General features: G+C 38.8%; 1 protein-coding gene across 2 annotated transcripts in view; it reads left to right on the top strand.

Moving 5' to 3' along the window:
- PCSK5 (proprotein convertase subtilisin/kexin type 5) overlaps positions 1–27205 on the top strand; it is a 321518-nt gene that overhangs the window by 19438 nt on the left and 274875 nt on the right. For both annotated transcript variants that reach the window (XM_060762183.2, XM_060762182.2), the window contains exon 2: positions 22706–22810. In XM_060762183.2, the coding sequence (XP_060618166.2) occupies positions 22706–22810 (105 nt within the window). The remainder of the gene's footprint in view (positions 1–22705; positions 22811–27205) is intronic.

A 27205-nucleotide genomic window follows, 5' to 3' on the forward strand; every position in this document is an offset into this window, starting at 1 on the left:
GTTTAGACAAGAAGTGATTGGGTAGAAAAATGAAGTTCTGGTTCCAGCATTCTGGGATGGAATAACCTCTGTATCAGGAGTTTTACTGTTTTACCTGTTTGGACTTGTTACTAGGTAGCATTCCTAAAAGGTGTGATGTCAAGATTTTTCATGCACCATTTACTAGCTTTTGACAGCCACTTTGCAACTAGAAGCACTGCCTGTATTCCACCTGCAAGTTGGGATCCACTTTTCAACATGGCAAAACTCTTCTTATGCTGTCAAAGAACATGATTCTTAAAAGTATGACCTTTTGAGGGAGTTTTTAAAAAGGTTTGTCATTTGAATTGTACTTTTTAAAAGGTTCATAGAAATATTGTGGCAGCTATGGCATACTCCACCTTTTTGAAAAGGGAAGGAAATTTGAATACAGCCATGAAAATTACAGTGTACTGATGTATCATCTTAAGTCTTGTGGCTTTCTCCATTTCCTGTAAACACAGCTTCTTGCCAGAAATATATTTGTGCCTTTATACCAAGAGTTTCCTGATATGTTGCACATGGGAGAACAGCTTAGTCAAGGACCATAGCCTTAATGCCCCCTGTGATCTTGGATACATCAGCCAAGGGAGTTGATAATAAGGATTCTGCACATATGTTTCCTCTAAAGTCGGATTATCTGCAAGACATAGGCGTTGAAGAAAAGGAACTGTGTTTAAATGCATCTAAGGATGTGCATTTTTCTGGGGATTGGTAGTCTTTCTAGTTCGCCTCTTTCTATTAACAATTTTAAGCATGGAGCACTCTTTCATTATTGCTTAGAGAGGGTAGTACATATATCACAATGTACACTATGTTTGCTTTGAAGTGTGTGCAAGTACTCTCCTCTGCAAAGATAGCAATAGGATGTGCGGTTAAAACACTGGGCACATTTTCAGTGGATGCAATGAACCTATGAAAGTTTAATGAGCTGGGTACTCATGTACCCATTGAAATCACCAATACTTCTATTCTGTTGCTCATTTTCTCCCATGCCCTGGTCATTTGATGCACAAACTGAGAAACTCCAGTTCCCGTAGTTCATGTTCCATGAAATCTGGAAAGGAAAGAAACATGCCCTCCAGTGTGGGACACAGACTTGTCTTTAATTTCTTATCTCATTTTAATAGAACCCATTGCATCATAACTGACACCCTTGTTTCTCCTAAGCGGAGTGTGTACTCATGCTGCTGCTGGCCTTTTTTTAAAAACCCAGATATCTTAACCCTAATTTTGCATATGTACCCATGAGAGGAAGGTTAAGCTCCTTTAAACGATCTATAGAGAAAGACATGTCTGTTTCTTTTAATATGAAATGCGAGTTCTTAGGAATCAGAAGAATTCATCTGAGGGCACTTCCACACTGCAGTTAAACACGTGCTGAAGCAGGTTTTAAAAACCCACTTTTCATATGTACGCATGAGAGGAAGGTTAAACTCTTTTTAAAAAATCTATGGAGAAAGACATGCCTATTTCTTTTAATATGAAACGTGAGTTCTCAGGAATCAGAAAAATTCATCTGAGGGTGCTTCCACAATGCAGTTAAATGCGTGCTGGGATGGTACCCAGCCACCCCCAAACCCCCATAAAACTTTTAAAAACTTACCTGGCCACCATTATTGTGGCCCTGGAGTCCTATCATGTAGAAATGATGCACCAGGAAACTAGGGAGCGGGGAGAGATTTTGTGGTTCCAGTTGGTCCTGGAACTGCCCGGGAGTGAGACCCCACAGACCCAATACCCCATTAGACGAGGGCCTTTCAGGAAGGCCTGGCTCTAATGAGGTATCTAATTTAGGACAAAGCAGGTAAACCATGCTTTCTTCTGAATTAATTCACTTTTTCCTGTGGTGTCGTTTGGATGCTTCAGGTAAAAATGTGACAGGCCCCACATTTTTGGGCTTGTCTGGAAGGGCCCTGAGACTATGTCAGAATATGTTTATTCATCTTCATAAAAGATCTCTAATTTTCATGGCCATTTGTTTCCAAGTGATTAACTTAGAGTCTTTTCATTATATCAATCCTGTGCATATTCATGTAGAAATAGGCCCTACTGCATTCAACAGGGCTTACTCCCTATTACATCATTGAGCAACTTTGGTGGATTCCTTGCAGCTGCATAGAATGCCAGAAATGTCCCAAAATGACAGACAAAACAACAGTAGAAATGACTGGAATTCCTCTTCTGAGTTTGAAAAATTGGCATTTTTAAAATGTTAAAAAGAATGTCTGTGTGGGGAACTGCAATCTATTCAAAAGGTTGCATTGTCACTTCTGAAGGCTTCTAGGAGAGGCAATTCACCTCTTTTATGCTGGAAAATGGCCAGTCTGGGGGGTACAGGGAGTAATGAAAAGATACTTGGGGGTTCAATGTAGCCCCATAATTTTGTTTTATCTACTTTCACACTTTCTGCTTCATAAACATGAACTCCAGGCAGCAAATAACTCAGAACTCTAAGAAAATGTTAAATGTGATTAAAAAATCTTAGCAGCCAAGGGAAAAAAAACTGAATTTGGAAGTTACTTTTCATAAATGATTAATTAAAATTATATTTTCAAGGTTCCTAAATTAGTTGATTGCTGCAAAAAATTCTAAACAGCAATTCTTTACTTTAATGTTTCTGAAAATAATTTTACTTCCTGTAGTTACTGAATGCAATAATATGAGAAATCCAGATTCCAGCACCTGCGCCATGTAATAGCCTACTGAAACACTCAGTTAAACAAACACTCAGTTAAACATAACTATCAACATAAATAAATAGGATATAGCTGTCCCTTTTTCTGTTACAACTATAATCAAATTAGTGATATCTTCACCACTGGGGAAAAAAAGGCACAGCCAATGGTGAAGGAAATTGTTCTCCACCAACACTTGAAATCCCCAAACAGGACCAAGATAGCTTTTTTGGCTTGTGCTGTAAAGGAATAAGAGAACTGGGTGTAATCCACATACTAATGACACAGAGTTGGCACTCAAGTAAAATATTTTAGGATTTCAGCACAAGGGGTTATTGGGGATTTCAGTGTATGAGAATATTGAAACCATTTATTATATATTTTAATATGTCTTGTTTTTATAATAACTATATTTTCTAAAAAATATTTACTCAAGAATAGTTCTTGCTCAACTACTTCAGTTTAAGTATAATCATTTCTGCACATAGAGAGATGTAGAAACAAGGTTGAATATTTTATTCCTGCAGTGGTACAGAATTTATACATGGTTCTTCTTGCAGTGCTTAAACATATTGTGTTTATTGTTCCTGATATATCTGAATATGCATAGGTTTTGCCTGTTTCCATGCTTAGTTAAATCTGTTTTATAGATGGGCACATGAACAGACATTGATTCGTTTCAAAAACTGAAAAGGTTGTTGCAGTTTTACTGCGGTAGCAGTTTACACTGATTGAATGAATGAAAGTGATGCTGTGATAGATATTTAACACTTCACCACATCACCAAGTGAATGAAACTCATTCTTAATAATACTCATGTGTCTAAGTTTTATTATTTCTCAGTAAATTGTATTGAGGTTGGTGGTGATGAAGAATTATTTAATCAACTTCAATTCTGGAGTCAATAAAATGAAAACATTGCCATTATTTTGACCAGTCATCACTGGATTCAGTTTTGAAAAGCAAAATGCACATAATTTTTTTATTGATGGTGCCATTAAATGTTCTGTGGAAGCAGCATGCCTGTTGTGGACTCCTGCATCCATTATCATGAAAACTAGAAACTCATTCGACATATATGCAAATGTATATTTTATGTTCGAAGCTAAAATAAGTAGGAAAACATCTGACTCCAGAGTCATCAAGATCTCAAATTATTGCTTTGCCACAGAACCAGGTTCCTTTGCTTGTATCAATTTAACTCTCATTTACTAGGATTTTTAAAAAGCACTGTAGAACTGAAGGAGCATTCTAGTATGTTGTTAAATGTTATAAAGTTCCATGTCAAGTGTGTTCTGTCATCCTAAATTCAAGGAGACAGTTTGATTGTCTCAAGATTTTTACAAAGCAAGTGACTGAAATTTGCTTGGGTGGCAAACACTGCAGTTCACAATGTAGTAGAACACCCATGTTATAGATCTAATTCTGTCTGGAGTTTGCAATAAAATGTGATTCTAGAAAAATACATTGTCCCTGATGTGTCAGGCTTAACGGCATTGATTTTAGTTATTTCTGATTCACACAAAAACAGAATGGACATAATAGATAAAATATTGTGTTGGTAAAGATGAAGAAGCAATTACAATACATCTTTTAGTTATATTACTATGTAGTTTTGGAGGTGAACAACAAAAACAAAAACAAGAGTTCCTATTCCAGATTTTTTTTTTTTTTTGCTAAGAGTAAACATCTATATCCCATATTTACTTAGACCAGGGCTCCTCAAACTAAGGCCCGGGGGCTGGATACGGCCCTCCAAGGTAATTTACCTGCCCCTCACTCAGGGTCAACCTAAGTCTGAAACAACTTGAAATCACACAACAACAACAACAACAACAACAACAACAACAACAATCCTATCTCATCAGCCAAAAGCAAGCCCACACTTCCCACTGAAATACTAATAAGTTTATATTTGTTAAAATTGTTCTTCATTTTAATTATTGTATTGTTTTAAAGTGTTTTTGCACTACATATAAGATATGTGCAGTGTGCATAGGAATTTATTCATTTTTTTTCCAAATTATAATCCGGCCCTCCAACAGTTTGAGGGACTGTGACCTGACCCTCTGTTTAAAAAGTTTGAGGACCCTTGACTTAGACTATTCTAGAAAAAATCATTTAAAAATCGTAGGTCTTAATATCATAACTATTTATTTATTTATTTACTTCACTTGTATACTGCTTTTCTCCCCGCAGCGGGGGGACTCAAAGCGGTTCCCAAAATAAATATGGCAAAATTTAATGCCTCACGTACAGAAACCTAACATAACAATAATAACATACAATTATCAATTAAATCATAAAACATGACATCATTTAAACATGGAATTAAAACATATCAATATAAACATTAAAATCACACAATCCAACAATTGTAGTCCAGGGCGTTCCAAATATCAGATCTATTGTACATAATCCCTGATCATTTCTTGTACTGCTTACTACCCAAAGATTTGGTCCCATAGACAAGTTTTTACTTTTCTTCTGAAGGCCAGGAGGGAGAGTGCTGATCTAATTTTGTTGGGGAGGGAGTTCCATAGCCAAGAAGCCACCACTGAGAAGGCCCTGTTTCTCATCCCCAGCAATCACACTTGCGAGGGAGGTGGATCCAAGAGCAGGGCCTCCCCAGATGATCTTAATCTCTGAGATGGTTTATAGAGGGAGATATGTTCGGTTAGGTAAGCTGGGCCGGAACCGTTTAGGGCTTTATAGGCTAAAGCCAGCACTTTGAATTGTGCTCTGTAGCAGACTGGCAGCCAGTGGAGCTGGCGTAACAGGGGGGTTGCATGCTTGCTGTATCCTGCTCCAGTGAGTAATCTGGCTGCCGCCCATTGGACCAATTAAAACTTCTGTACAGCCTTCACAGGCAACCTCACATAGAACACATTGTAGTAGTCTATACAGATGTAACCAAAGTGTGGACTACAGAGGGATGAAGGAAATTAACATCTCCAACCTATAGCTCCAGCCATATATGAACTGACTAGATAACTGTATATTTTGCAACTCTGTTTTTCTATCCATATGCCCTTGATTTGCAGTATGTTTCCTCTCTGGCACACGTCTAAGGTTTTTGTTTTTTTTTTCCATTTTAGTGGTGGATTTGATTCCTTAAGAGCTTTATACCATACTGAGCTGTTTTGTTTTTTTTTTTTGCATTAGTCTGCTTTGCCATTTTCTACAAATGTGCAATTTTTGCTTTTGTTGCCAACTTCTAGAGTTCTCTGAAGATGCTATGGGTAGGTTTTGACTCAATTCTTCTTTCTGTCATCAAGTCACTTTTATTCTGTGAAAATGAGCGCCATTGTAGCCCAAACTAGATATGACAGCCAATCATACAGAAAGTAAGGAATCGGATTTTAAAGCTTAAAGGGACATTAGGTGTGGATTTGACAACCTTCAAACACATTTCTCTGCGCAACTAAACCCCAAAACCTGAAGTGTGTTTCACTCATATAAAAGCTCAGAGAGATAGGCAGTTGCTTAGCATTATCCTGTTTTTGAGAGTTCCGTTCCTTTCATACTTCTGTATTTAAAATTGGACTCACCTTTCTATGTTTAGAAGTATAGGACTGCTACCATATAGTACAGTGCTCAGCTTCCATTTCCCATGAAATATAGGGAAGCACATATTCTGCATGTAAACAAATATTTAGTCAAATCATAATCAAACCTATAGTTTTGTTATATGCTTGGCTATGCACACATTAAATAACAGACCTAGCATTTAAGAGATTATATAATGAAGAGGGGGAATATAGAAAAAGGAATGAAACTCACAGTCAGTCAACAGATTTGCTGGGAGTTCCATTGCCAGATGGCTAGTCAGCCAGGGTGGCATGTAAAATATCCTATTTGTAGCCTAGGATGCATGCTATTTTCATGTGTCCTGGCCAATCTGAAGGCTACTTGCCTAAGGAAAGGGCAGAACATCTCCTATGTAGGTCGTCCTGGAATAAGTTTCAATTAGAGCTGCCTGGGACCCCATCTACACTGCCACATAATCCAGAGCATCTGTTTTGAACTGGATTATATGACAGTGTAGACTCTCACAATCCAGTTCTAATCAGATAATCTGGATTCAGAAACTGGATTATATCACAATATAGCTCCAACCTGGGGAGTAGGTAAGTAGGACCTAGCATTCCATTCAGCAAGATGGAAACAATTCAAGGAGAAAGCTAAGTCAATGAGTCTTAAGATGCAAGATGAAATAATGGCTGATAGATATATCCTTTCAGGATTTCTGTAAAGATTATTAAGAGAAGGCAGCTGAAATTCTTTGGATACGCTAAGTATTAGCTTGATCTGCTATGATTATAGCTTATCCTGTTACATCAATCTTTTCTTTCACTACATATTCTCCAACAAATAAATTGGACTGACTCAATATTTGGCCATAAAATCATGCTGTGGTGATGTCTCTGAATTCCCAGCATTTTCTGAGGAAGACACTTATTTTGTAATGAGAGAATTTCAACACAATTCCTTCTGAGCTGATTCTGTAACATTACATGTTATTTTGGATGGATAAAGCTACATTGCTAAATCACATATCAATTCTGTGTTATTTTCATTCCTAGGCACACATTCCAGAGAGGTTAACATTCACATCTGTACCAGATACATGTCTGGAAATCTGGACTTTCATTCCAACTCTCAAAAATTTACTCTGGAGAGGTCATACTGAAGCAAAAGTGGTGTGTGCATCAAAATAATTATGGTCTTGTGTTTTTAATTCTTTTTAACTGCATTTAAATGTAGAGTTTGATAAATACCCAATCATCTTTAACCTTTGGCACATTCTTTTCCAGTAGATTTTCCTGTAACATTATGTACTAAAAACTTTACTTATCAACTCGCAGTTATAAGAGGAAAAATTGCAGTGTGTCCTTTCTCCTTTCAAATAATTCCATAAAGCCTGCAAGTTGTGCATTCCCCTTTCACACTTACCCTGATCTTCTGTTTTCCCTTTTCCACAGCCATTCTACAATTATGACTAGCTCAGATTTCATCAATCTCCAATCTCAGTGTAATATGCTGTCCATCACACCATATCGCTCTCCATGTAAATACAAAACATGAGGGTTACTAGGCATGGATAGAGCCTCATTGGATTACATATTATTTGTAATAATTTTGTTAAAGTTAACTTTTTGAAGCGATTTTGAAGCATTTTAAAAGCCCGGAAGTCCCTTTGCCCTTCCGAAGCTTTCTCCGCCATTTTTCTTATGACTAGGAAGTGAGTCGGAAATGATCCAGTGTATTTTCAGCCCTCTAGCCTGCTGGGAGGCTGGGAGGCTCCTTGCCTACCCTCCCCGCCAATCAGGAGAGAAGTTTTGGGGAGGGGGTTCGGCACTGGCCACCAATGCTGTATATAAAGGGGAGCACATGGCTCAGACGCTCATTCGGAGCCAGGAAGGGAAGGGAGAAGGGGGAAGGGGAAAGATAAAGACAAAGACTAAGGGAAGGGAGGTTGGAAGAAGAGCACGGCAGTCAAGCAAGCAATCAGAAAGGAATAATGGCTGGAAGAAGGGGTCTTGCCAACCGTGCTTGGTTGCCTGCCTGTTTCTTTTTTTCTTTGTTTGTTTGCTGTGAGTTGCCTAAGAAGACACTAGAAATCCCATAGTTTCTTTCCTGCCTATACTTCCCTAACTGGTGAAATCTGCTTGTAAAGACGTATCAATGCCACCAATAAAATGTAAAGACGTGGTGTTAATCCCACCAAATGGGATCACCAAAAATATGTAAGGAAGCGTTAATCCCACTGAATGCCACCCTAAATATGCGAAGAAGTATTACTGCCACCAATAACTGTAAGGAAGTTCCGAGACTGCTAAATTAAACTGCCACCATAATGTATAGAGACTCTAGTATTAAAGTCTCTGTTTGTCCCTATTTGCGTTGTGAGGTAACTTTGGTAGAGTGGAATGCACCGAACGTAAAATCAATGGAGGAGGCAGGTTTAAAATACAAAGAGAACAAGTTTATTGTTAAACAAAGTGTAATTGTTGCAATATTGAGATGTTGAGCTTGGCATATGCTTGATGGTTACAATATGGCTTGGTTGAGATACATTCAGGCTTTAGATGTTACAATCTTATAAACTCCTTCTTCAGTGAAGTGCTTTATTATTTCAGTGTTCCCTGTTGTGAATATTCACACTGTTTGTCCTATACCGGATCAAACCACTGATCTCCAGTCTTACACTACTGGCGATCCTAAAACCCCCTATGTTAGATTCTTTTTAACTCAAGCGATCTAACTAGGTTTCACCTTCAGCTCCCTTGCTGAAGAAATATTCACAAATACTAAGAACTAACTGAATTTACACTGCTTCACACCACAGAGCCCTAACTGACTCTGCCCTCTTCTCAGGGTCTCTTCCTCCTGACTAAACTACTTTTCCAGAGTCCTATCTGACTCTGCTCCTCCTCTCAGGGTCTCATCCTCCTGACTGAACTACTTTTCCAGAGTCCTATCTGACTCTGCTCCTCCTCTCAGGGTCTCATCCTCCTGACTGAACTACTTTTCCAGAGTCCTATCTGACTCTGCTCCTCCTCTCAGGGTCTCATCCTCCTGACTGAACTACTTTTCCAGAGTCCTATCTGACTCTGCTCCTCCTCTCAGGGTCTCATCCTCCTGACTGAACTACTTTTCCAGAGTCCTATCTGACTCTGCTCCTCCTCTCAGGGTCTCATCCTCCTGACTAAACTACTTTTCCAGAGTCCTATCTGACTCTGCTCCTCCTCTCAGGGTCTCATCCTCCTGACTGAAGCTTAACTGCCACTTTCAAACCTTTTTCTCTTTAAGCTCCGCCCACCTCCTCTTCTGTCTTGTCACCATGGCAACCTATCTCTCACAGCTAGGACATGGCAACCAATGTAAAACACAAATACAGTTTAAACACATTATAAATAACACTTTATAATAAACATTTCTCTACACCTTCCCCCCCAGAAAAATTATTTTTGGACCATTCTCAATCCCAGAATGGCAAAAATAATTCCACATATTATTCAACAATATATACATATACACCAATTCTGAAAGGGAAACATATTATGGTTAAATACATTTCAATTTCACATACATACAAACCTTTAACCTACGAAATTCTAGATAAGGCGTCCACAACTATGTTCCGTTTTATCTGAGACATGTTTAATTTCAAATATAAAATCCTGTAAACATAAACTCCATCTTAACGATTTGTTATTCGTACCTTTTACATTATCTAACCATTTGGCTTCTGTACTAACACTATGGGTGAAGCTAAAGAGCTAACTGATGGAACAATAATACCTAGGTCCAACATTTCTTTAACCTCTTTTTCAATACATTCATTAATTCTCCCCGTGACCCTGTAGGGTGGAGATACTATAGGAGTGGCATCACCGGTGTTTATTTGATGCTGGACTCCTTGGACCTTTCCTGGCAAATCCGAAAATATGTCTCTATATTTACTTAAAACTTCTACAACCTCTCTTCTCTGTGGTTGGGACAATTCTCTGTTCATTTCTACTCGATCTAAATTTTTGTACTGTTCACGATCACCCTCCCAAAAAGAAAAGGGACCGGATTCCTCTTCCGAAACAACAAAACATACATTCGCAGACCTTACAACATAAGGCTTTAACATGTTTACATGGACTCTTCTTTCTACATTGGAATGTTCATCAAAAATATCATAGTTTATCTGGTTGTGCTTTCTGATGATCTTCCAGGGTCCAGACCAATCCAATTGAAGTTTGTTGGTTTTGTTGGGAGATAAAAATAAAACTTCATCTCCGATGTTGAAGATCTTTGGTTTAGCAGTAGAATCATAATAGTCTTTTTGTCTTTGCTGAGCCGCAAGCAAATGTTCTTGAGCAATGTCCCTCGCCAGTTGCATTGTTGCTTGAAGATCTTTTAAATACTCCGACACTGGAACTGGATCTGTCGCCGGACTTTCTTCCCAATATTCTCTTATCAGATCCAATGGACCACGAGCTTTCCTTCCATATAGTAATTCAAATGGACTGTAGCCAGTACTGTCATGAGGGACGGTCCTGTAGGCGAATAACAGTTGTTGCAATTTGACGTCCCAGTCGTATGGCTTCTCTTGACTGTAAGACTTTATCATTTTGACTAAAGTCTTGTTCATATTTTCAACTAGTCCATTTGTCTGTGGATGATAAGCTGTTGAAGTCAGGTGTCTAATACCACATAACTCAAGCAATTTTGACATAAGTCTGGAAGTAAACTGGGTTCCCAAATCCGAAACCAATTCTCTAGGATAACCAGTTCTTCCCCAAATGGATAACAGGGCATTTGCAATTGTTGTTGTCTCGATGTTAGTCAGAGCTACAGCCTCTGGATATCTTGTGGCGTAGTCAATCATGGTTAAAATGTATCGGTAACCATGTCTGCTTGGTTTACAAAGAGGACCCACTATGTCAATGCCTACTCTGTAAAATGGTTCTCCAATTATTGGCATAGGGATCATAGGAGCTTTAACTTTATCCCTTCCAGTACTCAATCTCTGGCAGATGTCACAAGACTGGCAAAACTCTTTGATCCTCTGGAACATGCCAGGCCAATAAAAGTTCTTAGTGATTCTCTTCGTGGTTTTCCTCACACCCAAATATCCACCTTGAGGGTTTTCGTGTGCCACTCTCATCAGCTGTTCTCTAAAACTTTGAGGCACTACAATTTGACTCCATGTCACTGATCCTTCTGTCGAGTTCACATTTCTGGTTTCTCTATATAAGACACCATTCTTTAACACAAACTCGGAGGGCTGTTCTTTTGCCGATACTGTGGGGTTTTGAGCTAAAGCGAATAGAGGTTTAAGAGAAACATCGGCTCCTTGTTCCTGCCGAATCTCTTCAACTCCTCCCGTCCTCTTAACAAGCTCAGCAACCGTAGCACTGGATTCCGGACTCTCATCCCCATCTTGTTGTATGGCAAAACACATGGCTTTTTGTTCAGGGCTTTCGTTGTTACAATCTTTCTCCTCACACGCCATCCTCCAGCTTTCAATCTTCTTGGCCAAATCATTTCCAATTAAACATTTATATGGTATGTCAGGACTGACTGCAAAATCCCACATACCCTTCCATCCTTCATATTCTATTGGCAAAGTCACCACTGCTGTTGGTATCGCAGGTCCTAAACCTTTTAATCTTATTTCAGAGGTTGGCTGCTGAAATTTCTGAGGTATTATTTCGGGGTGCACTATACACACTTCGGAGCCTGTATCTCTAAGTCCTTTCCTGTCTTTGTTATCAATAGAAATGGTTTCTAAGTAATCCTTAGATGGGCTGCCTGACAAGATGAACAAACATTGTTTCTCTGAGCCTGAACTCTCCTTTGAAACAGTATCTGGTTCTGTCTTTGGTGTTTCTTTCACTTTATTCACAAAGAGGGTTGTTTTCTCTTTTCTTAACAGGGGACATTGATACTTTATATGGTCCAATTTTCCACATTGAAAGCACCGTCTTTTTACCTCAGGAGCAGTTTGTCTTGTTACACTCTGCCTCCTATAGATGGTGTTTTCTAAGTCAGAACCCTTTTCTTGCTGTGGGCGCGTTTGTTGTGGATAAAATGGCTGCCTGTTTGTTCTTTTGTCACTTGGCAGATCTTCCCTTTTGAATCCTTCTTTCAGGGTTGTTATTTGATCTGCCATAACCGCTGCCTCTACAATAGTGGATGGCTTGCGATCTTGAATCACCCAGCGAATATCATAAGGCACTAATTGAAAAAACTGTTCCAGCTTTAAAAGTTCCCTCAGCTGTTGATAATCTTCCACCTCAGACGTCCTTATCCAACTATCGAACAGTTGAGACAATCTAGAGGCCACTTGAGCAAAACTTTGTGTTTTATCTTTCTTTAATGTCCTGAACTTAAATCTGTAATATTCAGGAGTCAATCTAAACTCTTGTTGAATCTGTTTCTTAAACAGATCATAGTCTCCATAAGACTCCTCAGGCATCTGTCCATAAATCTGCAAAAGTTTCCCACTTATCTGAGGCCTAAGGTATGTCATCCATTTTTCCTTAGCCACCCCAAAATCTCGACAACATCTCTCAAAAGATATTAGGAATTTCTCTGGACAATCGTCCTTGGTAAATTTTGGGAATTTCTTTGTCAAATCTGGGGTATCCACTCCAGATCTCCCTTCCTGGACATCACTGGATGTTTGAGTCAAAGCCAATCTTTGTTTCTCTAGCTCAAACTCCATTCTCTTCCATTCTAACTCCCGTTCAAATTCTCTCACTCTTTGCCTTTCCTCAAATTCTCTTTGTTTCGCCTCTCTCTCCATCTCCAACTCTCTCTCTTTTTGTTTTTCTTCAAATTCTCTTTCCCTTTGTTTTTCTTTTGCCTCCATTTCCAATCGTTTCATCTCTAATTTGTACTTAAGAGCCATTTCTGACATAGGCACTGGCTCTGTCTCTGCCTCAGAGCCCGAACTTTCTTCTTGGTCTCCCTCTCTTTCCTCAGCCAGCTTTCTCTGCCGCCTGGTAGCCATGTTTCAACAACTTTTACCTCACAACTTATTCTTAAATTAAACTTAAGGCACTCGATCAGTTGTTACACGAATCCCGTCGTCTGCCACCAAAAATGTAAAGACGTATCAATGCCACCAATAAAATGTAAAGACGTGGTGTTAATCCCACCAAATGGGATCACCAAAAATATGTAAGGAAGCGTTAATCCCACTGAATGCCACCCTAAATATGCGAAGAAGTATTACTGCCACCAATAACTGTAAGGAAGTTCCGAGACTGCTAAATTAAACTGCCACCATAATGTATAGAGACTCTAGTATTAAAGTCTCTGTTTGTCCCTATTTGCGTTGTGAGGTAACTTTGGTAGAGTGGAATGCACCGAACGTAAAATCAATGGAGGAGGCAGGTTTAAAATACAAAGAGAACAAGTTTATTGTTAAACAAAGCGTAATTGTTGCAATATTGAGATGTTGAGCTTGGCATATGCTTGATGGTTACAATATGGCTTGGTTGAGATACATTCAGGCTTTAGATGTTACAATCTTATAAACTCCTTCTTCAGTGAAGTGCTTTATTATTTCAGTGTTCCCTGTTGTGAATATTCACACTGTTTGTCCTATACCGGATCAAACCACTGATCTCCAGTCTTACACTACTGGCGATCCTAAAACCCCCTCTGTTAGATTCTTTTTAACTCAAGCGATCTAACTAGGTTTCACCTTCAGCTCCCTTGCTGAAGAAATATTCACAAATACTAAGAACTAACTGAATTTACACTGCTTCACACCACAGAGCCCTAACTGACTCTGCCCTCTTCTCAGGGTCTCTTCCTCCTGACTAAACTACTTTTCCAGAGTCCTATCTGACTCTGCTCCTCCTCTCAGGGTCTCATCCTCCTGACTGAACTACTTTTCCAGAGTCCTATCTGACTCTGCTCCTCCTCTCAGGGTCTCATCCTCCTGACTGAACTACTTTTCCAGAGTCCTATCTGACTCTGCTCCTCCTCTCAGGGTCTCATCCTCCTGACTGAACTACTTTTCCAGAGTCCTATCTGACTCTGCTCCTCCCCTCAGGGTCTCATCCTCCTGACTAAACTACTTTTCCAGAGTCCTATCTGACTCTGCTCCTCCTCTCAGGGTCTCATCCTCCTGACTGAAGCTTAACTGCCACTTTCAAACCTTTTTCTCTTTAAGCTCCGCCCACCTCTTCTTCTGTCTTGTCACCATGGCAACCTATCTCTCACAGCTAGGACATGGCAACCAATGTAAAACACAAATACAGTTTAAACACATTATAAATAACACTTTATAATAAACATTTCTCTACACTGCTCAAAAGGCCCATAAAGCTCTCAGGGCTGTTTCTTTTTTTCTTTGTTTGCTGTGAGTTGCCTAATAAGACACTAGAAATCCCATAGTTTCATGCCTATGCTTCCCTATCTGGTGAAATCAGCTCAAATAGCCCCTAAAGCTCTCAAGGCTGTTTGTTTTTTCTTTGTTTGCTCTGCGTTACCTAAAAAGACACAATTAATGAAGCAATTTTGGAAAGTTGCAATTTTTTAAGGAAAAATTCGGAATTCAATTCCGAATTGAACCACCAGTGCCCCCTACATCCAAAATGAATTTTGAACCTTTTTTTAAATCAACCAGTGGTTACATAGAAAAGAAGAAAATGTTTGAGCTCTGGGAGGTGCAGAAAAGGATTTATCAGATAATTTGGTTGGTCATTCCTCTATTACTTTTAGAAAGACATATATGTACGGAACAGTAAGCAGTGAAAACCATGTATATGGAATCATAGAATCATAGTTGGAAGAGGGCCATCCAGTCCCACTCCCTGCCATGCAGAAACACTCAATCAAAGTACTCTGGGCAGATGACCATCCAGCCTCTGTTAAAAAAAATCCTCCAGAAAAGGAGACTCCACTGAAGAAGATGCTCCACTTCCAAACAGCTCTTATTGTCAGGAAGTTCTTCCTCGTGTTTAGGTGATTTTTTTCCCCTGCAATTTGAATCCATTGGGCTCTTCCATTATCCATGTACCTAGTGCTTGCCAAGAGGACAAGAGGTAGGCCTTTGTGGAAGAGAAAAATGAAGGGGAACAAGCACAAACATTTTAACAGACAGGGCAAAACTGAGGGAGAGACAGGGTGGGTGGAGGAAGGTGTTTATTTATTGTGTCAGAAGCAAGTTGAGGGTACAGTTAAAATGCATTTAAAAACACAAACAAAGTTTTAAAAAATTGGCATTATGCTAAATATCCTTTGACCAGAAGCTGGCCACTTGAAGTGCCCTTGGTGTCACTGTGAGAAGGGCCTCCATTTTGCATATGGCAGGGCTCAGGTTGCATTGTAGTAGGTGGTCTGTTAATTTTGTTATAGATTTATACAATGGATAGGTAAATCATGTAAAATATACATAATATGACACCCACAATACACCGAAAAGAGAACGTTAAAAACCTGAATGAGTCCTAGTATTAACACGTTTGTTTTAGTCATCTGAGACTATACCATGAGGGAAAACTGGAATCATTATTGAAGCATATGAATTCAAGACATGACAGTTATGCCAGATTGCTCTTTGACAAATATTAATCTGCCCTTTGAAGAGGTGTCTTTTATCAGTGACACTGCACTTGATGCTTAACTATATTTGCAGATTCATCATCTTCAAGGTGCTAATGGAATGGAGCAAAAGATATCCACGAAGCCAAATGAAATGCATACTTGGAGGCTTACTTAGGAGTATGTCCTTGTTTCAAACCAACTGCTTTGATTCAAACTGATCGAGTTTCATGCACATAGCTCCATTGTAGGATATGGTGGAATCCTAGAGTCTGCCACATGTTCATTAAGAGGAGAGATTAGTATTTATTTCACAGTTCATTGAGATTATTATATTTTCTTCATCTATTTTACAGAGGAGACATGTAAAAACCATGGTGAAATATTGTGAACATGTAATTAGAGAAGGGAATTTATTCTGCTCTGCTCCTCCCTCTGCACCCTAATTATTAAGGTAATATATCACATTGATAAAATATAGGAAATAAATGGAATATAGTTTTATATTTTGCCAGTGATATTCAGAATTAAGCAATACAAAGTAAGGGTCTGCACAGATGAATTACATTGTTTATTCAATTTATTTTACAGCAATTTTTGTGCTTAGGACTAGGTCTGCTTTACTTTGGGTTGTTTTAAGGAGACCTGATTTGCCTAGGATGAAAGGCAAAGTTTCATTTTTTTTAAAAAAAAAGATTTGCATACAGTATTGACTATAATGAAGGAATCAACATTGCAGCAAGGCCTTTTCTTTATAGCAGAATAGGAAGGAATGTTCAAACATGACAATCCTTTGTGAGTGGATGAAAACTGCAAAATGAGAGAGGGAGGGAAGGAGAATGAGAGAGAGAGAGGGGTGGTGGGAGGGAGAGAGAGATGGGAGGGAGGGAGCCATATTGTTATCTTTAAAATTATTCAATAATTTCATCACCTGCTTTCTATAAAGTTTGTTGCAGGCGCAACTAACTTTGCCATTCTGTTACTTTATTCTTGGCAGAAGTGAAATTTAACTCAAACATGAAATGTTACGTGAATGTAGTACTTTTGCATACTACAATTCAGTGTTTGTATGCAGATGAGAGAGGTTACCATAGTCATACAAAAAGAAAGTAGATGCCAAATCACACTGATACACAAGCTCAGATTTAATACTGGATCTAAATCAAATGGGGTTAGGTACAGAATTAGAGATATGAGAAGTGACAAATAACTACAGTTGGTCTTCCACATTTGTGGATTTGATTATTTGAGAATTGGATTAATATAGCCTTTCTAAGGAATCTAGGTTCTCCAGTGCAACTTTATGATCAATTTCTGGTGGAAGTTGAGCATAGAGTTGCATGAAAGATCTACCGATTCCTAGAGGTCTTCCCGTAGGTAAAAAATTATTCACCTTTTTTCCATGTTTATGGGGGTCCTGTGATCCTAATTATAGTAAATGTGAAGTACTCGCTGTAATGTTTACTAAAGGAATAAACAACAGGAAGAGTAAACAAATATGAAAAAACAAAGGATCATATTTGCAGATCCAGTGGTGAGTGAGCACCAGTAACACTTTGTTGGAATACAAAAGGACACAGCTCTAGTGGATACAACTGAATAGGCTTGGTCCACCGCATGGAATTGGTCCAGCTTCCTATCAGCCAATGACACCCCTTTTGTTAGTTGACATGCCTACTTACCAATGGTAATCCATTCATCCAGCCTCTTGCTGTTACTGCTGGAAGACATGAGAACCCATTTGGGTGTAAAGCACTGTATGATTCTCCTGTTACTTGGAAGTGAAGCAGAGCTATTTATTCCCACATCTGGTTGAGGGACTCCTCAATAGATATGTTGGGTGCACGGACCACATGTACCTCAAGTTCTTTCTAGCCCCCTATGCAAAACCTACCCAGAATTGTGACAATCAGTATTGGCAAGATATTTGCACCAATCATATATTAATTTCAACAACAACAACAGCAAGAGACCAAATGAAGGAAGGGTGGGTAAGAACATTAGTCAAATCCATGTAATTCTCAGCATGGTGGTTGAAGTCTCTCTTTGTTCCAAACCCCTGGCTACTGCCTCTGGTTGGCAGACATTCCTGCTCCATCTAGCACTCAGGAAAGCACCACGGGCTTCTTGATAAAAGAAATAGCCATGTAGCTTGGAACACAGCATCTGATCTCAGTTTTGCCTGTAACTGCACTCTGCAAATTGGTTTTCCTGATGAGTTGGGGAATACGCTTTAGGAAAGAATCTTAGGAATGATTGAGGTGGTCTGCAGCAAGAATATCTCTCAGTTACCACACAAACAACTCTACAGCTTTGTCAGTGTGGCCAGTCTTAGGTGAGGCAACTTGCATAAGAAGAGTGAAAACACATCAGTTCAATGTCTCATCAGTGATTCTCACCAAGAGAACTGCAATTGGACTGCTTTGGTTAGACACCTGGGTTGGGAAGCCATGGCTGTCACTATTTAAAAAAAGTGCACTGGCCTCCCTTTTGTCTGTCTCTTTTATGCAAAGTACAGATTGGTTCAGAACTGTACTAATTGGCTAGGAAAAAAGTAAAAGAAAAAAACAACAACCCAATTTGCAGGTCCAAAATGGTTATAATGCTTTAGGAGCAGTTCTGTTCTTTGAACTGCTTCAGCCTACACTTCCTTTTTTGGATGTTTCCCTTAATCTTCTTTTATGTTATTGCTCTGATCTTCTCTAAATAATTTGGTTAAACTGAGCAGCAGTGTTATGATTTGTAAATTAATAAATAGTCAGAGGAACAGGAAAATAAATAATGAGCAAGGAGCACTGGGATGTTGAGGTGGCAGGGAGAAGAGTTTGAGGACCCTTCCACACAGTCATATAACCCAGAATATCAAGGCAGATAATCACAATATATGCTTTGAACTGGATTATCTGTGTCCACACTGCCACATAATCCAGTTCAGTGTGGATTCTATATCGCTGTGTGGAAGGGACCAGAGTTGGTAAAGAACACAAAGGCTATCTAGTTCAACTCCCTGCCTGCAGAAACACACAACTCATGAAAGATGCCCATCCAACCTGTTTTAAAAATGAAAGTCCACCACACTCCAGGCAGTCTGTCCCACTGTCAAACAGCTCTTACAGTAAAATGGTTCTTCCTAATGTTTAATGTTCATCAAACTATCATTGAAGAAATGTGAATCCTGTAGCTCTGAGGGCCTTTAGCTGATAATTCCATTAACAAGTCTGTGGTGAACTTTAGTGAGAAGCACAATTTTGAAAGCTCCATATATACTGACACAATGTCTCCTTATGTACTCAATCATATTAGTAATTAAACACAGAACTTCTCAAGACATGGATATGATAATTTTTCCATCTTTAACCCCCCCCCCCCCCACCCACCACCCCAGATTCAACAGCAATGGCATTACCTCTTTTAAAGGAGATATTAATTCTTTACTGTTGAAAACAATATCCAGTGCTGTATGAACAATGTTTCCTCTATAAAAAGCAGCAAAAAGTGAGGACTGGGCCTTTTATGTTTAATTTCCGTCCATCATCTCCCAATTACCGTTTGTCAGTCAAAGAAAGCTGCTCCTTGATTGCTCATTTACCATACTTTGCTAAAGCTATTAATGCACCTATTACAATTATCACTTTCAATCACCTACCTATTCTAAAGAAGCTGTTAGTGATAAAGGGAAAAAATACAACTGAATAACATCACTGAATAACTAAGGTGTCACTTGTGCCTGTCTGCACAAAACAACAACTTTAAAAGCAGAAGCACTGGCAAAAATTGTCACATTAAACCAAATATAATGTGCAATTCCAGAAATGTCATGTATGTGAATGAAAGCCAGGGCCCTGTCCAGGTGCAACATATCTTATGATGGAAATGCTACCAGAGATCTTTGCTCAAGATTCAGGAAATGTACGCGTGAATGTCCAGATGCAAAGCATTTTAATTCTGAAAGGACACAGCTTTTCCAACATGAGTGTATTTCCGTCAAACCCTGTCACCCAACTGTACTTGAGAACAGAGAAAACTTCAGGATCTGTAGTCTTGACAGCTTGACACTGTATGGTCTTAATTTAGAAAGCATTATCACATTTACCTCCAGCACCATCTTCTGAATTCCATGACTAAACAATGAGAATTCTATGACTATCCCTGGATGCTTCCATGCAGTAGACAGTGGAGAAGGATGAGCTTGAAATGTTTTATGCCTTAAAATAAAAAATACATGTTTTCAACCATTTTATAAAATCTAAATCTTTCTTTAGGATCTAGATTCAGTTTGAAAATGCTAGTGTTCTCTTTCTGACTATTTTACACATATGGTGCATAAAGAAACTGCATGCACAAACAAACATAGACAATATTCACAGCCTCAGGGCCCTTCCACACAGCCATATAACACAGAATATCAAGATAGAAAATCCCACAATATCTGCTTTGAACTGGGTTTTCCACACTGCCATATATCCCAGTTCGGAGCAGAAAATGTGGGATTTTATTCAGCTGTGTGGAAGGGGCCTCAGAGGAAGAGGAAGGCCATGGCAAAGCCATTCTGAAGAACTCTTTCCAAGAAAACCTCGTGATAGGTTTATCATCAGATTACCCTAAAGTGACTTGAAGGCACCTAACAAAAATGTATACTTGTGTGTGTGAGAGAGTATAGTTTCTTATTTGCAGAAACATAATGAATTTGGAAACTTTAATAAATTGATTTCTGATGTGGCTACCTTGCAGATTTATAGTAACTCTAATTGCGAGGGTGAGGTAATATGTTTCTCATTAAAGTATAGAGCCTCTTTGATCTTGACTAATTAAAGAAAGGCACTTAGGAGCACATTGTATGGAACTGAATATTTTGGCTTAATAACTACAGTATGTGAAAAATTGACTTCGAGCAAGCACACATTCCTTTTTTTGCCCAAATGTTCTTGTATCACAGCTGATTTGTTTCACATAGAGGACAAAATCTGACAAGATATTACTACATATGGTCTCTGTCAGTACTAAGTACATAAATATAAATTCTCAATTATTGTAACAGTCAGCTGGTTAGTACTTGGATGGGAGACAGTCCATGAATTCTAGATGCTTTAGGAAGGGCAAAGGAACTGGCAAACCCATCTCTAGGTATCCCTTGGCTAAGAAAACTCCGTGAAATTTATGGCATCATTATAAATCAGTAAGTGACTTGAAGACATGCACACAAAAATGGAAAGCATGTTTTACTAGTGGTTCTCTGAGGTCCTCATCAGATTGGCAGGGGGAAAGAGGGGGAATGTATGGGACAGCAGAGAGAAAGGTTTTACTCTGTTCCCTCTCATCGAGGTCTGTCTTCTGACATCCCATGTCCCTTCAGATCAGTCTTTTCCCTAGTGTGCCATTAGGAGTTGGGTAACACCCAAACTCTCTAAAGATACTCTGGGCTCCATTTCTGTATGCTGCTGAAACAAAGCTCCATGGAGTCCCACTGGAAGTTGCTTTGCATCATGTGATGGACTCTGTGGGACTCTGTTTTGGCAGCATAGAGAAACGGAGAGAAGACTCAGAGAAGACTGTGTCTGATAAAGTCATGAGAGAATCTTCTATGAAAATGCCTTAGGAGAGGATTTTTCTGGGAGTAGATAGACACTACAAACTTTGCATATTTTATGCTGTTTATGGGCCCTTCCAGACAGGCCCTACATCCCAGGATCTGATCCCAGTTTTTTTTAAAATGCCAGATTATCTGGCTGTGCAGGTTCATATAATCCAGTTTATAGTAGAAAACCTGAGATCAGATCCTAGGATATAGGGGCTGTTTGGAAGGGCCCTGAATGAATATCTTGATTGTCTTACATATAAATGAGAGGTAATATATAGCTTCAGGAGATGAGAACGCTTAACCGTACTCCATTGCAACTCTCTATGCAACTCCAAAACTCAGAGGAGTAAGAAAATCCCATGGAATTTGTATTTTTTTATTTTTCTGGACAGCAAATAGAACTGTAAAGAAGAAAGGAGTTGCAATACTCTGGTAGTCAGCTGCTGTCACAGTTTTGACTTCATGCACATTCATAAAAACACCTGGCTGCTTAGGAATTCTTCCTTGTTCGTCTCCAGAAGATTTAAGAATTCTTTTGGTAAAGTGTATTGAAATATAGTAGGAATAGATCAGATCTTAACCAGACAAGCCTATGATACAGCAGCTACAATGTCAGAAAATAGATCTACAATGAACAAGCAACTGTAGGCTGAGATATAATGAAACCTTAAAATCATTCTGTCATAATCCTTCATGCTAATTCAGTTGTTCATCATATTCATCTGTGTTTTGAAGTAAGAAGATTTTAGAGATGTGACTGCAGGAATTATAAAGCAATATTTACTCTCTCATTGACAAACTCTGTCTATTTCCTATTTTTTTTCATGGAAAGATTGATCATTTCAAGTAATTGATTCTTCAGCACCACCAACCCCTCATCTGAAATTCCAATAAAATATTTGTGATACTTTCTGGATTTGATGTGTGAAGTAATAGTTTAAGTGACAGAATATAATGCATTTACAGCAAATTTCCTTAAGCTTACTAGATTGAATGTTTTTAAATAACTGTATTGCTATTTGATGATTTTTATATTTGCCTTGTGAAGACTGTTTGGATATAGATTTGGTACAAAATTACTTTAAATGCTGCATATAAATTAAACATTAAAGAGGTAGATACAGACAGAATAAGCAGCTCAATTATAATCCTTGGTTATGCAGCTCCTGCCTCAAGGACAGTCCATCCATTTCATATCATGTGTCATTCTTTTGAAAGATGAGCGCCAGGTTCAAGTAACGTTTCAGCAAGGCAGGAAATTGCATAATTTATAGACCTTACAAAAAATCAAAAACAGACTAACTGTTTTTCATAAATTAAAACTCTCTCTTTCTCTTGCCCCCTCCCCATACCTTTTCCTTCTCTACAGATTGGAGCATTGAAGGATTACTACCACTTCTACCATAGTAGAACGATTAAAAGGTCAGTTCTCTCAAGTAGAGGTACTCACAGCTTCATTTCAATGGAACCAAAGGTAAGATAATACAGCAAGTCAATCACATAAGATGCAAGCGGCTGCATTTTTAATTTGAAACTTTATGCCAGGAGATGTTTACCTGGATGGCATCTACAATTACAAGAGCTGACGTATCATCTGTTCATCAGACTTCTGCTTCACATTAGGCTGGGAAGAAGACAATATTGTATTATTAACAAGGAAGCTGTCCCAAGGCTATCATGTCCAGAATCGTTTATGGGAATAGCACATGTATCTGGTGATCAGTGTGTCAGCCCTGACTAATTTAAACAGGCCCAAATTAACAGAACAACTTTTTTTGTAAGCATTGACCCCCTTCTTAGAATAAAGAAATGTATCTTGTGTCAGTAGTCAGTACCGTTGTACGATTGCAAGTAAATGCAGTTTCATAGCAACTGTGCCTGCGGAGTTATAGCCTGTGGTGAAATGGAACAGGTGTATCTCTTTGCAGCCTGTGTTGATTGAAATGTGACAGTCTTCAAATCAGTTGCTTAGTTCAGAATAATCCAACCTGGATGCAACTCCTACAAATGTTAATGTTTTTAGTAATACTGTGTGTTAGGCACAAGTAATTACTAGATGTAGTTGCCTGCCTGCCTACTTCTTCTTTTCACTCTTTCTTTGCATTCTGACAAGAGGTTTCTTTATTAGCATCATAACAGGCAGAAATGTAACGTCTTCTACAAGTAGGCAGAAAAACTCTAGTTTTTACATTTTCTCCTGTTATGCAGCTTCACTGTGCTAAAAAAAGGTGACGTTGTACAGGTAGAGCATCCTTTATCTGGAATTCCGAAATCCAGAATATCTGAAATTCAAAATTGTCAACATGGATGGCTGAGATAATAACATGTTTGCTCCCTGATGGCTAATGTACACAAACATACACAAATAATAATAATAATAATAATAATAATAATAACAAGAACAACAACAACAAGAACAACAACAACTTTATTTTTATACCCTGCCTCCATCTCTGAGGGACTCAGGGTGGCTTACATGAGGCTGAAACAAACATGGTTAAAATGTAACACAAAATAAAATAAAAACAGCATAAAACAAAATAAAATATAACAGAATACAAACTCTTCTGATTATGCACAAAATTATTAAGATATTGTGTAAATCACCTTTTGCCTATGTGTACAAGGTGTATATAAAACATAAATGAATTTTGTTCTGGGCCTGGGTCCCATTTTCAAGATTATGTACATATATACAATACAGGTACAGGCAGTCCCCGAGTTACAAATATTTGACTCATAGTTAAGAACTGGGGTGAGACAACAGGAAGTGAGAGAAATCTACCCATCGGAAGGGAACTTCACTTTTGAAAGAGTTATTGTTATGAGGAAAAAATGTCTCAGCTGAATCTTTATCACCAATCCTTATTTCCACAACAAGCCAACATTTTAGAAATCCAATTATTATAGGGACAGAAAGTGAAGAGAAATCTTCTGAACAGGGACACAGACAGCAAAACAAACACCACAGGGATGTTAACCCTTCCCTATGCTATCCAAAGCTTTTCTTTCTTTCTTCTATCTATCTATCTATCTATCTATCTATCTATCTGACTAGAGTTGCACTTAGAAATGTACCAGTTCCGACTTACATACAAACTCAACTTGAAAACAAAACTACAGAACCTATCTTGTTTGAAACTTGGGGACTGCCTGTATTTCAAAATATCCCCCCCCCCAATCCAAAATTCAAAACACTTTTTGTCCCAAGTATTTTGGGTAAGGAATACTCAACCTGTATATGGATCATTTCATGTTAATTTTAACCTATCAGAGGTGGTATGCATATGAGCATGAGTAAAAGAATGCTGTTGCTTTCATATCCAAACATCCGAAATATCCCCATAGGAGTCTTCTCAAGTTTTACAATTTTCAGCAAAGGCTTTTCCTTCTGCCATCTTCAGAGTCTTCTCTGGTGAGGACTTGGGGGAGAGCCTTCTTTACAGGCTGCTCATATGGGTTTGAACTCACTCTTAAGTGATGCTCAGTTCTTTCCTCCTTTGCTCTTTTTTCATTGGTTGGAAAAAAGCTTGCATTTTTAACTGGAGTTGAAGGATATGCAGTGGATTATTGTTTCTTAAATGGGAAATGTGTTTTGAATTGAATTTAATGATTCCCTGGTCAACCCTTGAACAGATAATGAACTTGATAGGCATTTGGTCAGATTCAGTATGGCTCTCCATGAGCTAAGGATCTGAAAACAAGATGAGAGAGACCAATTTATTTATTTCGAGCATTTATATCCCGTCCTTCTCAACCGCCAAAGAAGCACTCAGGATGGCTTACAACAGGCAACCATTTGAGGCCGACACAATACAATGAAAAATAATAAATACAATTAAACCGTTAAAACAATTATAAATGATCAATTAAAACAGTTTGCCAGTTAAAATTCATAATCCAGATCCATACAATTGCAATCCACTAAAATTATCTTCCTGGTTGATCCATCTATTGTTCAAATGCTTGATCCCACAGCCAGGATTTCAGTTTTTTGTTAAAGGTCAGGAGGGAGGGGTGGATCTAATCTCATTGGGCAGAGAATTCCACAGTCAGGGGGCTACCACGGAGAAGACCCTGTCTCTCGTTCCCACCAGTCGCGACTGCAAAGGGGGTGGGACTGAGAACAGGGCCTCCCTGAATGATCTTAACATCCTTATGGCTCATAGAGGGAGATACGTTAGGACAGGTAAACTGGGCTAGAACCGTTTAGGGCTTTATAGGCTAAAGCCAGCACCATGAATTGTGCTCAGAAGCAAATAGGCTTCTTCTATTATGCTCATATAATGACCGAATTTGCTATGGGAAGCTTTCTAGGAGAAGCTGATTGCCTCTGCACCTTCCATCTGTGCTCCTCATGATGGATATAATGATACCAGGGATGATATATAGCCACCCTCACTAGTATTAATGGATGAACCCATTCTCCATAAAGATATCCAATACCCCTTTAAAGCCATCACATTTGACAGTCATCACAATATTTTGTGGCAGTGAATTTCTTGAGTTAGTTAGCAGATATTGAGGAGGGCATGAAAGCATAGTGCAGAAGGTATTATCGCAGCTAATTTAAAATAAGAGCAATGCTTCCTATACCATTCCACACCATCCTCATCCTCTAAAATTAAATAGTTGGATCACCTTTATTGTAGAATTGTGTGAATACAGAATGTACCTAAAGTAGGGGCTGGTCTGGAGCATTGCTGCTTTGAATGAGCCCTGGATGGAGATGTTTTCATACTCTGCTCCTAAACCATGGCATTGGTGGGAGTGGTCTCAACTGTCCAGCTGGGCTGAACCTGACTCTACCCTGCTAGAATCTTTACCTTTGCTGATGTTTGTTGCCATGGGCTTGGGACAGCTCCTGACCGTCACCAGGCACCTTTGCTGAAAGCCATAAAGGTGCACATGTGACTTGAGGAAAGAGGGGGCAAAATCCCCTTTTCTCCAGGTTATGTTTGCACCTTTGCTGAAATCAGGAAATGTGTCTGGTGATTGCCAGGAGTTCTCTGGAACTCCGTGGTTCATGCTAAATCAACAATCAACAGGGCAGATAAGCATCATCATCTTTTGACTGCATCATGGAGTACAAGGAAAAGGGGATGGTGGCACTGCTTCCCGTCAACAACTGGACTGTTTTGAATTACAACTGGCCTAACTGGTCATCACTCCAATCCCAAAGTGTAAGACTTATCTGGAGTTTTGAGAAGAGTCCGGAGTGTTCCCCAACATCTGCTAAGATGGAGTAACATCAGGTTAACTATTTTTATTCTGCATTAAGGACTGGAGATCCCTGAATATTGTGTGGATATCCAGGACCAACTTTTGACCCAATTCTGGCTTTGTAGCCCATGTACTCATTCCCTGGGATTCAGAAGTAGAGAAGTATGCATATTTATGTCTTAGGATCTTTATACTTCCTTCACAATTAAAATCAAAATAACAAAAAAAGCATTTTAGGTGGTGATTCAAGTTGCATCCTTTCTATTTTGGTTCAATCACATGTTATTATTACATATTTGTGATTGACCAATTGTTAACTTTGAGATTTTAATTCTTCCTAGGAATTTTTCTGTCATTCTTGTTTGCTTACTTTCTTGGTCACTTTGTTTTGGTTTCTTGCTTGCATCAGGATATTGCTTTCTGCTTATCAAGAGTCATGTGTCGTTTGATGTAGTAAAATAAATAGTTCTATTTATAATGAGAGTAATCTTTAGTCATCAGAATGCCACTTATAGCAACAGCTATTTTATAATGGTTTGATTTTTTTAATGTCATTTCAAGAACATCTTGATTTACTACTTGAATTGAAGACCTGCTGTGTCAGCACAATGTCTCTGCATGGGCATTTATATGCCAGTAAGGCAAT

Source organism: Anolis sagrei, chromosome 2 (genome assembly GCF_037176765.1).
Source record: "Anolis sagrei isolate rAnoSag1 chromosome 2, rAnoSag1.mat, whole genome shotgun sequence".
NCBI classification, from domain to species: Eukaryota; Metazoa; Chordata; class Lepidosauria; order Squamata; family Dactyloidae; genus Anolis; species Anolis sagrei.